General features: G+C 40.4%; 1 protein-coding gene across 1 annotated transcript in view; it reads left to right on the top strand.

Moving 5' to 3' along the window:
• LOC126336767 (suppressor of lurcher protein 1-like) overlaps positions 1 to 13,532 on the top strand; it is a 4,187,167-nt gene that overhangs the window by 2,760,746 nt on the left and 1,412,889 nt on the right. Inside the window, exon 9 of the mRNA XM_050000778.1 lies at positions 10,068 to 10,118. Within this exon, the coding sequence (XP_049856735.1) occupies positions 10,068 to 10,118 (51 nt within the window). The remainder of the gene's footprint in view (positions 1 to 10,067; positions 10,119 to 13,532) is intronic.

Raw genomic sequence — 13,532 nt, 5'->3', positions numbered from 1 at the left:
CAACTGATCTCGTACTTCCCGGATTTCTCTTTTGTACTGTGTATTGGTTTGATTTTCATTTTGTTTGAATTTTCTAATTTGTTCATACTCTTCGGTGTCAGTGAAGGCTACGGGTCTTGTGTCATTCAGATCATCATATACCTTTGTGGATAAGTTAGTGAACTAATCCGAAAGTTCGGCTACTTTCTCGGATAGGGGAACTGATTTCCTCAGTGTGTTTTTCTGAACCAAGTTTCGGAGTGTCCATTTCTGTTTAAATCGTATCTACTGTGTCCTTTAAGTTTTCCTGAGTTTTTCCAAGTTGCGTAACCGAATCGGTAGATGCAACTACGTCAATTTTAGCTTGCAAGGTGTCGTGATTTTCATGAACAATAGTTTGCAGTTCTTTTATGGCTGCTTCGTGATTCTGTAATGTATTTTCATGACGCGAAAAAATAGGTTGAAAATGATCACAAATTTGTGTTTTTACGTCATCACAGACTTTTTGACATTTCGATTCGATTTTAAGTAACTCAGCAGTTAGACCTTCATGTGTTTGTTCAAGCGCGGTGTCTAACTTTTGAAGCTGTTACTCTGTTTGTCTCTGGTGTTGTTCCATTGTGTCTAACTTTCGAAGATTTTGCCCCATTGTGTCTAACTATTGCTGTATTTGTCTCTGATTTTGTTTCATTTGTTGCTAATTGCAATAATAATGTATTAGTGTCTGGATTCTGTTCCACTATGGTTTTCGGCAGTGCATCTGCACGGGCAACATTCACATTTTGACAAGCAGAAAATGTGTCTTGACTTATTTGAGAAAACGGTGAGGACCCAAAACCTGAATCTACAGAATTTGCAATATTATGTCCCGTCATTTCGGATTCCTGAGGCGAGTTGTTTCCAACCGATCTATCGATAATGCTTCCCTGTTCATTAATTGTTTCACTGTCACACCATTATCTGCTGCCCGCTCCATTTCCTTATGCACAATTACCAAATTACTACGTTGAATGTCCGTTAATTCATTACACTGTGGTGTTGATAAGCTACAATCGTCTTCACTACCAATTCTCAGTTTACTTTGGAGCGTAGTGTTACGTTTTTAACACGCCATAATTGTCATGTATTTCACAAGATAACAAGAGAAGCACAATTTGAAGATCAAACACATTAGCAAAGCACTGAAAAAAATATCTCGTTAATTGCAAGCGCAGCTGCGAAATACTTGGTGCAAATCTACATCCATGCCACAACTGTTTTACTGTACAACAATGAAAAACTACAACTACAACTACAAAGGAAATTCTCTTTATAATTACGCTCTAGCAATAAACAATAGCTACACTAATTACAAAAACTACAAGATAATATCAGAAGATTCCAGTGAGGTACTAAAGGTCGACATAAGAAACGTCCCCTTAGAAAAATTAATGAATGATTGTGTTGATAAACATCTTACGTCATTTGATTTTCAAACAACTGAGCAGAACTGAACGTACTCAGAGATTTCTCTCTTTACTTATTCTGATCAACACTAAACTGACACAAAACATTTTTAGCGCAACGCAATCTGACTTTCAATAATCCCCACAAAAGAATGGCCCTCACTGACAATAACCTATATCTTTCACAAATCACTTACCTCACAAAAATCTTCGTTGCTCGGACTACTGCAATGCAGCGAGCGCCAATACTGCCACCTAAATAAAAGATTCAAACTACGGAAGGCACTAACTACTGATAGGGATAGTTAGCAAATGAAAGATTTTGAAGGAGAACAAACAATGTATTTACCTTAATAGAGTTCAAAAGTCATTATATATCAGTTCATGACATCCATTATTACAAATTTACTATGTCTGATGGACACATGTCCAGATCATCCGCTCTCAAAACTCCGCCATCTTACTCCCCACATCCACCACTGCTTGCGGCTCACCTCCAACTGCGCAACGCTACGCGCTGTTAACAGCCAATTGCCCAACACAACAATAGGAAATTGCAACAATGCAAACCAGCCACAGACTGCACGTAGCACAGTCAGTGATTTTCATACAGAGCGCTACGTGGCGTTACCAACCTTACCAACATAGAAACCTAAACAGCCTACTTACAACCTAACGCATTCACATACAGTTCATGATTTACCGTAAATCTGAAGACCGTAATTTAAACAAATTAACAGGTAGTTTCAGTTCTTTTTCGGGGAAAACAATTTATGTTTCAAAAATAACGACAGATCAAACAGTTGCGAACTGACAACTAATTTTATGTCGATAACTGATTTGAGTCTTGATGCGGTCGTAGACGTCTGTGCAGAACACTTTCTTGATTCCGTTAAACATCTCAGTTTTGCAGTTGGCTCTTCCTGTTGCCGGTGATTGTCATTGGCAAGTGAGCCCCTAACGTGCTCGACAGTAAAAAGTGAACTACATATACAACTGTTTTCACTGTATCAGTATATGTTTGCTGTAGATGATTGAACAGAATGTCACGGTGATGTATGCCTTTATTAAAAAATGTAACCTGAAGAAGAAATCTTCGTCTTGCAGGAAAGCCTTCAGTATCATAGCCTTGTTAATTGTCCTCTAATCATTAGTATCATCATCAATAATTTTTTCCATGCACTGCCGGCCATGCTGGCTCAGGTGGACGAGCGGTTCTAGGCGCTACAGTCTGGAACCGCGCGAACGCTACGGTCGCAGATTCGAATCCTGCCTCGGGCATGGATGTTTGTGTTGTTCTTAGTTTAGCTAGGTTTAAGTAGTTCTAAGTTCTAGGGGACTGGTGACCTCCGCTGTTAAGTCCCATACTGCTCAGAGCCATTTGAACCATTTTTTCCATGTACTCAACTATTGCCTATTGGTATTTGTATACCGTGGTCACGCCCAGTGATTTGAAATTCCATCTGATGGAGTGAGGACATGTATTATACTATACTATAGGAACACTATGATACTTCCCTACTCGTCGAAAACAGCAGTGCGTTTGGGAGATTGCAGGAAAAAGGCAGAAATTCTGTCTATGTTGTTGATGAATACCCACATTTGCTTATTGTCTGTCACGCAACATTCAACACTTAAATTTAACTGATTGGCATAACAGTGAATGAAACGAGTATTTTGGTATACCTCTGTTAAATTCTTATTTGAACGCCACTTTTGTGGCCACTCATAACAGGGGCTCCATCCTTACACTGAGCTATCAGTTTTTCAGGAGTTTCATTTGCGTTCATTTGGCGCCCCTCCTCCCCCCCCCCCCTCTCTCTCTCTCTTCCTCCCTCTCTCTCTCTCTCTCTCTCTCTCTCTCTCTCAATATATATATATATATATATATATATATATATATATATATATATATATATATATATATATATATCCATTGTTTTTGTTCTTGAGCGATATTTAGATCGGGTCTCGGCGCACCAAGTTCCTTCATTTTGATTCTAGGCTCGTATTCAACATTTTCACCGGATAAATAGCACACTGAATTGATATCGTGCTGTTTTAGAGCTCGTGGTATGCTACTGTTATGCCTAAGACAGTAAAACCCACGCACAACACATTAAGAAAACGAAACTTGCTAATTATGCGCGTTACACGCAAACGCATTCAGCAAACAAGGATAATTATTTCCCCTACTTTCTCCTCTAGTTATTCGTGAAACTGACGCTAGGTGGTGATACTGATGTTATTGTATTGAAGTGGACTCTGACGAGAGATATGTAAATTTATTCTAACACTGAATACAGTATCCAATGGCACAAGCAAACAAAAATATTTAAAACATTATGAAAACAATAATATTAAATGTCTATAATGACACATGAAGTCGTAACAGAGATATAGAGCGACAGGGATTCGATAGGGAAGATTCAGCAGCACTTTTCGCTTCCTTTTGATGCAAGTAGTGAAACCTGTGTGTGGAGGGTGATAGGGAAACCCTGAGGCTGAATGAACAGTGCCTACGGGACGCACGTAAGAGCTATACTCTCTAGAAGTCTCGCTCCTAAACCTCTGCCATATACAGCTAAGCGGCATTTTCAGGCGCAGCCTGAAGCCTAGCTACTGCCTGTTCGAGAAACGTCGCTTGGTGGCACATATCAACAGTTCCAAACACGTTGGCCTGTGTTATTTCAATATTTGTGAGGAAACACGTGAACTCTGTCCTTCCGATATAAATTCTGTAACACGTTGTTGAGAACTTTATTTTAATACGTATTGTGGGGGGGCTCCGCCTCAGAACCTTTAACTCCAAACCGCCCCTCTTCTACATAGTAAGTAATTACATGTCTGTAATGGACCCTTATTAGAATGCGTCATTGACTAACAGTATTTTCCTTACAATTTTTTTGCAAATGTGCATGCAGAATTTTTTTACCCTTTTCTTCCTTCGTACACACTCTGCTTTGCAGCACACTTGTTCCACTTTCCTGAATCCTGGGGATATCCTCTGGCGAAGAGGAAACTCCTCGCGGCGTTCGTAATCCTTTGGCACATCGCCTCCATGATCTCGTCGTCTGCAAACTTCTGATCCCACAAATGTTCTTTCAACTATCTTAGCGAGTCTGATGGTGGAAAGTCCGAATTTTTTTAATGCTTGTTTCAACGTCTTAGATTTCAGCCGTGGTACGAAAACGTGTGGTGTCGTGGGAAACTATTCTCTTCGTCAATGCTTTCCACGTATTTCTTCCCCCGACGATACTATGGAAAATATTTATTATGTTATTAGTCGACCTAATTTCCAATAGCCTTCGAGTCTCTTGTTTTCCGGTTTTCCCACTTTGCAAGATTCGCATCCCTACAACGCTGTACTCCAAACGCACATTCTCAGAAAATTCTTGTCATCGTTGCGTGTACTGTTAAAGAGATCTCGACGAGTTATCAGTTCGGAGAAAGACTGGCAACTAGTAATGAAGATAAATTTCAAGGTAGTGTCCATGACGTGACTTTCGAGTTTGGTATCCTTAGGCTACAGGATTAATAAGTCATAATTACGATCAGTGCAAAGAAATATTTGAAAGCAGGTAGTGGGTGGAGCAAATGTCAGGTTACGACTCGTAAATAGGATGCTGGAAAACTGCATGTAGTCTACATAGCATTCAAAACACAAAATTGCCCCATGTTTGAATAGTGTTCCAACGTATGAATCTTAAATCACTACGTACTTATAAGGAACATCGAATGTGAGCAAATACTCGCAATCTTATTTCACTCCCGAGCGAGTCTGACAAAAATGTTGAAAACGAAGTTAGAATTATATTAACACCTTCAGCTGCTGACGGACGTTGATATATATCTACAGGGGCAGGTTAAAATGTGTGCCCCTACCGGGACTTGAACCCGGGATCTCCTGCTTACATGGCAGATACTCAATCCCTCTTTTATTTTTTCATTTTGTTCGATATAGTTCGTTGTGTTTGGTCTGGGCCGACGTCACAAGACACCCGTTCAAGTTGATCCTTGATTCCTTGACTCAGTTTTTTTTATTACTGAGAACACGCAGCCTTCTGACCGAACTAATTGAGCCACCGAGGGCACAGAGGATAGTGCGACTGCAGGGACTATTAGTGCACGCCTCACGCGAGAGCCACATTCTCACCTTGTATGTCCACACACTACATTCGTAGTGTTCCACCCCAACACACTCTTTACTCGTGGAAGACATTCTTATCAAGTCCCGTAAGAGTTCGGGGAATATGTGCGCATCCGCACAGAAGAAGGTCATGGACGGTATCGCCAGAACTATATACTTACACTACTGTCCATTAAAACTGCTACACCAAGAAGAAATGCAGATGATAAACGGCTATTCATTGGACAAATATATTATACTAGAACAAACATTTGATTACATTTTCACCCAATTTGGGTGCATAGATTCTGAGAAATCACTACCAAGAACAACCACCTCTGGCCGTAATAACGGCCTTGATACGCCTAGGCATTGAGTGAAACAGAGCTTGGATGGCGTGTACAGGTACAGCTGCCCATGCAATTACAGCACGATACCACAGCTTATCAAGAGTAGTGACTGGCGTATTATGACGAGCCAGTTGCTCGGACACCATTGACCAGACGTTTTCAATTGGTGAGACATCTGAGGAATGTGCTGGCCAGGATAGCAGTCGAACATTTTCTTATCCAGGAACGCCCGTACAATACCTGCATTATCCTGCAGAAATGTAGGGTTTCGTACGGATCGAATGAAGGGTAGAGCCATGGGTCATAACACATCTGAAATGTAACGTCCACTGTACAAAGTGCCGTCAATGCGAACAAGAGATGACCGAGACGTGTAACCAATGGCAAGTGATACGCCAGTATGACGTTGACAAAGACACGCTTCCAATGTGCGTTCACCGCGATGTCACCAAACACGGATGCGACCATCATGATGCTGTCAACGGAACCTGGATTCATCCGAAAAAATGACGTTTTGCCTTTCGTGCACCCAGGCTCGTCGTTGAGTACACCATCGCAGGCACTCCTGTCTGTGATGCAGCGTCAAGGGTAACCGCAGCCATGGTCTCCGAGCAGATAGTCCATGGTGCTGCAAACATCGTCTAACTGTTCGTGCAGATGGTTGTTGTCTTGGAAACGTCCCCATCTGTTGGCTCAGGGATCTAAACGTGGCTGCACGATCCGTTCCAGCCATGCGGATAAGATGCCTGTCATCTCGACTGATAGTGATACGAGGCCGTTGGGATCCAGTACGGCGTTCCGTATTACCCTCCTGAACCCACCGATTCCATATGCTGTTAACAGTCACTGGATCTCGACCAACGCGAGCAGCAACGTCGCGATACGATAAACCGCAATCGCGATAAGCTACAATCTGACCTTTGTCAAAGTCGGATACGTTATCCATTTTTCCTCCTTACACGAGGCATCACAACAACGTTTCACCAGGCAACGCCGGTCAACTGCTGTTTGTGTATGAGAAATCGGTTGGAAACTTTCATCATCTCAGCACGTTGTAGCTGTCGCCACCGGCGCCAACCTTGTGTGAATGCTTTTAAAAGCTAATCATTTGCATATCACAGCATCTTTTTCCTGTCGGTTAAATTTCGCGTCTGTAGCACGTCATCTTCGTGGTGTAGCATTTTTAATGGCGAAAAGTGTATATGGGTATGGTGTCTGTACTATCTGACACGTCTAAAAGAACATACACCATATCCATATAAGTATAAAATGTTGAGAATCTCAGATCTCAGACAATCGAGGAACGGCATTGTACGTCTCGTGAGAGACGAATCGCCATTGAAGGAAAATCTACAAACATTCTTCAGTCCCCTGCGTACATAACTAACATAAAATGTTGTGATATTAGGTTGGTGCAGACGATCTGGGCATTTTTGTTTTGCATGTTGGTATTCCGGTGACAACAGGGTAATATTTAGATTTTAATTTTATTTCTAGTTCACTGTTGGTGTTTGAGTCTATATATCGTCATTTTGTCATTTGAAGATAGTGAATGGAGCTGTAGACGCTAGAAAACGGAGTTCCAAGTAGAGGAATCGGAACATTTCGGACATACTCTTCTTTTTGACTTGATTAGAGTGGGAACATCAGTAGAGGCAGCCAGAAAGGTTTGCGTCGTGTATGGGGAGAACTCCATTGGACAGAGCACGGCAAGAATATGGCTTTCCCATTTTGAGGAGCATCATTTTGTCGTTAGTGACTCTCCACGTTGAGGAGGACTTCCGGGGTTTTATGAAGATCGTTTAAACGCATTAACCCACAATGATTCACTTCAGTTTACTCTAGAACTGGCAAATGTGATGAATTGTGTTGAGTCCACCATCGCGCGACATTAGCAAGCAATGGAAAAGGTACAAAATTCGGGTGTATGAGCATCGCAAGCTCTTAGCCCCTATGGCAGCATGGTGGGGCCGTGCGTTATCATCCATGAGGAGGAAGTTGGGACCCTCTCCACCACTGAAAAGGCGTACATACTGATGCAAAATGACGTCCCTATACACCTGACCTGTTTCAGTTTCTCTGTCAAAGACACCCACCCCACACCATCAAACCACGACCTCCATACATGTCCCTTTCAAGGGCATTAAGGGGTTGGTATCTGGTTCCTGGTTAACGCCAGATGAAAACCGGCGAGAATCACTGTTCAGACTATACCTAGACTCGTCCGTAAACATAACCAGGGACCATTGCTACAATGACCATGTACTTTGTTCTTGACACGAGGCTTCACGGGATCTCCTGTGGCTAGAGGTCAGTGGAATGCACCTTGCAGATCTCCAGGCGAATAAACCATGTCGGTTCAGTCGTCTGTAGATTGTGTGTCTGGAGACAACTGTTCCGGTGGTTGCGGTACGGTCCCGAGCAAGGCTACCAGAAGTACTCCGTGGCCGTCTGCGGCCACTGATGGTGAGATATCGGTCTCCTTGTGGTGCTGTACACTGTAGACGTCCTGTACTGTAGCGCCTGGACGCATTTCCTGTCTGCTGGAATCGTTGCCATAATCCTGAGATTACACTTTGTGGCACACGGAGGGCCTGCGCTACGACCTCCTGTGTTTGACCAGCCTCCAGTCGCCCTAGTATTCTACCCATCATAATGTCATCAATATGTGTTTTTGAGCCATTTTCAATCCACAGTCACCATTAGCACGCCTGAAAACGTCTGCACACTTACTCGTCGCACCGTGTCCTGACATGCACCAACACACCTCTGCATATGTGAGCTGCTGCCAGTGCCACCGTGCGACGACCGCAGGTCAAATGCACCGCATGGTCTTACCCCGAAAACCGTCCACCAGAGCGTTGTTTCACCATGTGTCAGCATTATCCTTATTTTATGAGCATGAGTGAATGTAACTTCCTGTGATTCATATTAATATCAGCCTGAAAAGGTTTTAAACCCGGTTCATAGAATAAGTAACTATTTCAGTGACTTGTTACAGTTTTTCTGTGTTTATATTTTTATTGTAATGTTACCTTACCAGTTAATACGCACTAACAGCAAGTTTGTTTCGCTTCTGTAAGACCACCAGGCAACGAAAGTCAAGTCTGATATTGCTAATGACTTGTCTCTATACATAAATAAAAAAAAACAGTATATTGTGAAGCAACAAGTAGCAAAGAATATTTCATTTAGAGCAGTACAAACATTTAAGTCTTTGAAACTCCAAACCAGGAACGATGCAATATAGATTTGAACAACAAGACAGACATATAAAATGCTGTCTGTAAAATATTTTGCTACACGGAAGGATAAGAATGTAAACGACACTAACAACTTAAAAGCTAATCATACTACCTATCGGAGTTCCAATTACTTACTTCTTGCAGTTTTGGCGCATAATTTAAGATGTTATAGCAACTGTTTTCTGTTCATGGTGGGATGACACAGCAACCACTGACAAATGTTTTGAAAAGTTCAAAAGTCTTGGCTGCAAAACTGGTTTTATTATTTTATATTTTGCCAATAACTCGTTTCGCCTTGTATAAGACACCTTCAGATTGGCTGACACAACATATGTTAAACGCGTATGCTGTCTTCCATGCAGAAGTCTTCGCAGGAAACCACTGTTCTCAACATTTTAAGAACATTGCGTGAAGTCCTATTATATATATACAGAGCACGTACAACGGAATTTCTTACATATTTACATTTCGTGTTGCATTTATGTAGGGCTGATCCCGCTTTTGGTGTCTTTGGGGAGCGCTATATATTGTATAGTCTCCAGAGGAGCGAAGTCCTTTAAAACTCGACAAGGGCTTTACCTACAAAGGTCTTTTATGCATGTTAGGCATGACTTCCCTTGTACGCAACATTGCCACCACAATGGTGTTTGCCTTCTAAGACGCTTCCATAGAGGGCCACCTATACTTTTAACACCTGTAGTGCTAGCCAGTCCGAATATATCTTTGAGGGCATAATGCATTACTGGCAAAATATAAAAACCCTGGCGTAAAATCGACATCGGAATTTTTTGCAGAGTTATCACATTTCTATAAAGACTGCTATTCTTCTCCTGGTGCTCAGCGTGAGCTTTGATGAAAATAGTTTTACTGGGATGTTAGCTGTAAATGTAATTGAGTGTGTCTGTTTCGTTTGTTTCAGAGTTGGACTACCTCCCAGCAGACATGGAACCACCTGCTGTGAGCGCCGCCAGTGAGTAAACAAACAATTCCCATCCTGTTTGCACAGTTGCATACTACACCATCTTGCACGTTTATTTAACTGTGTAACATATCGCAACGTATTGTTGATATCTTTCGATATTTAGCTACCTGTATTAAAGCGTACACCGAGTTCTGCGCAACATTTCACCTTCTTGTTGTTGACGTCTTTCCATATCTAGTTATCTTTATTAAGCTACCCAGAGTTCTACGTAATATCTCTGACTTCTTACGATGTGCTACTTGCATTAAGCACAGCCGTTGGAGTTAAAAGACTTTTTTGCATAATTGCCTACATTTATGAGATCATCACTTGTAGGTAGTGTTGAAAAGCTTTCAAACGTTGTATCTTATCGGAAAAATGATAATTAAGTAAGGAAAAAAAGAAAACAATTCAAAATAACACAGTTGTGCTAATCTTGAACATACTTTTATTTATTCTTAATCTGTGAACGTTATTTTCTTTTTATTTCGACAGTTATTGATGTTAGAGTGTTACATATTTGGTACATGAGTCAACAGCCGTCTGAAAACAGTTCAAAAGCTAACAGTCACTTGTATGATGTTAATGAGCGAAGTTATTAATTTGTTTCTTACTTAGTCTCCCTGACTGTCATCGTCATCCATACATATATAAGAAAGCTCCACGTTTACACCATACGACGAACGCAAGATTCTCTTGCTATAATTACCCTGAGTGTACGGTTTTACTACGCAATAATACGTTCAACTAGGCAATTCAAAAGTGGTCGACGTTATCAGCTATCGATCCGAATATTTTGCTTTTGTATTCCTTAGAACAGTTACAAGCTCCCAGTTACGAATATGTTGTGTTTCTCGCTAATATGTACTACGAGATACCTACCATAGTTAAATACTTTTTACAGTACTTTTCACCACTTTGAGAACTATTCTGTCCTTAATTGACGTAAACGAAGAACGACATTATATTTTAACTGCCTTATTAAATACTACACATTAACATTTTTAACCACATATTTTCTGTTAGTATAAATATATAAATGTCTTTACGCAAGAAGCTAGTTCGAAAAATCATCAGGACTTCACCATTCCATTTTTGAGAAGATAACAATTATTTGCTAAATTGAAGATTAATCTATGAAGCCATTCGAGAGTTTTACCTTTGTTTTGATTAACGTGTTCAACACTGAACTGGATTCTTCACGTTTATAAAGCATGTTTATAGACGTAACATACTCTGCAGCGGCTTGTAGGTGACACCAGCACAGCCACTCTAATGAATGAAATTGCTGTCGTTAGCGTGTTTTAAAAATAGGTTTGCCATCTAAATTCCATGAAATATTAACGTAAGAATTTCCAAGAAGTCTCACCTGGTAAGTTTATCTGTTAGGTACGCAACAGAAATACATTATGTAATTGTTCTTTCATTCGCCAAGTACGTTCTTCCTGTAATCAGTCCTCATGTCATAAACATATCTAAAGACTGCTCCATCCGTCAGCACTGCCTTATTACGGTTTCTTTAACGAAATTCCTGAAACTAAAACTGATGGAAACAAAGAGCTGCGGAATTTTAGGGCGGCTTGTAATGTGTGTCTCCCAATGGGTTCCTGTTTAATAAGTTTATATGGAAGAAAAAAATGGCATTAGTTGCGGGTAGAACGCAAGTTTGAAAACGATATCTACAGGTACGTAAATAGCATATTACTAAGAACAAAAAATTAAATAAAAAGCAGTAAGAGTAATATAAATCAACTCCAATACATGATTACGTTACATGTGTACACTCCGTTCGTTGTATTATTTTCACGATTAGTCTTCAACGTGTACTATTAAAACTCTTATATGTAATATTAAAATATTTATTCTACTAAACTACCATAGGTGCTCTAATGTCTATGATTCTTACTTCCCACTCATAGGCGGCCTGTTGCTACTGTAAGCAGTGACATACGTCCATTGAGTCCATATTCTATTTTGTTCTACGTTCTAGGATCCATTGTGTTGCCCCTAGGGATCACTGTTGATCAAAGCTCTTCCGATATCCTAAGCCATGTCTCTTTTTTTTAAGTTACAATTAGGTGACAGTATTTAGAATTACTTTACCCAATGTCATGATCGAGTGAAGATGACGCGGCATAAGTTTATCTCTGCTAAACACTATTTTGGTAGAGGGATTAATGTTGATGACAGAAACAGAAGGGATTTACAGACGACTATTACCTTTAACAAGAAGAACACTAGTCCTAAAGTGACTGCTAAGTTTAAGGCGCAACTCAACAACAAAATGTGAGAAAAAAAACAGTGAGCCAAAAAGATAAGAGAACCGCTAAGGTCTGGGACAGATTCTGAATGACTTTGGTTTGTCTCTACCTCACACAAGATGCGAGAATAGGTTAGCATATTAAGGGGAATTAGAACAGAAAATGTATTTTTTATCTTTCGGATTTTTATTCCATTACAAAATCTGAAATTTTCCGAATATATAAATTCACATGAGAAGTATTTCAGTTTATTTTTTTGAATGTAATCTACACCGGTTGAAAATGTTAAAATTTTACGTGCATTACTTCAAGATCTAATAAAATCGGAAATTTTTTATATACAAGTCAGTGGATTGCTGTGTTATGAAGATTAAGTTACGTGTTTGTATTCGTAGCTCTGTTAAAAACGGTATCGTATCGTTTCATAGTATAAACACACGTTGTATGTGGAAGTGCTAACGTTTTTCCTAGGAAAAGTGATCAATACATTGGCCAATCTTTCAAAAAGTGAAGTATGCCGCCAAAACAAAGGGTTTTTAACAAACGTGGGTTTCATGGTAACAGATCATTCATTTTGGAATTCTGGTAAGTGTAAAGATAATTATTTTGAAGTAAATATTAGGTGGTTATATGGATTCAGAGCTATTGGCAAAGGACACACTGCAGCAGAAACAATGTGTACCGTGATGAATATGCCACGCTCACCTAGTAAAATCGACAAGCATGCAGGATTTATAGGAGCTGCTGTCGAATCTGTCGCATGTGAGTCAATGAAGGGTGCTGCAAAAGAATCTGTTGAAATAAATGATGGTATGACTTGGCAGAAGCATGGCTACAGTTCTAAGGATTCCGTTGCTACAGTGACCAGTGTGGGTACTGGAGAGGTAAGACACTTCCAGATTTTAACCAAACTTTGTTATTAAGTGTAAATCAGGAAATGAAGAAGGGCATATCTGTGACAGAAACTATGAAGGAACAAGTGGTGGTATGAGGGCCTCTGCACCTATTGAAAGTTTTAATCGATCTATGAACGAAAGGGGAGTGTGTTACACTAAGTTCTTAGGTGATGGAGACTCAGAAGCCTATAACAGTGTAGTAACCGCTCAGCCTGATGGTGAGAAGATTATCACAAAACTGGAATGTGTTGGTCATGTCCAGAGGG

Source organism: Schistocerca gregaria, chromosome 2, assembly GCF_023897955.1.
Source record: "Schistocerca gregaria isolate iqSchGreg1 chromosome 2, iqSchGreg1.2, whole genome shotgun sequence".
Lineage (NCBI taxonomy): Eukaryota > Metazoa > Arthropoda > Insecta > Orthoptera > Acrididae > Schistocerca > Schistocerca gregaria.
The sequence above is the reverse complement of the archived record's forward strand: the minus strand, read 5'-3'. Positions and strand labels throughout refer to the sequence as shown.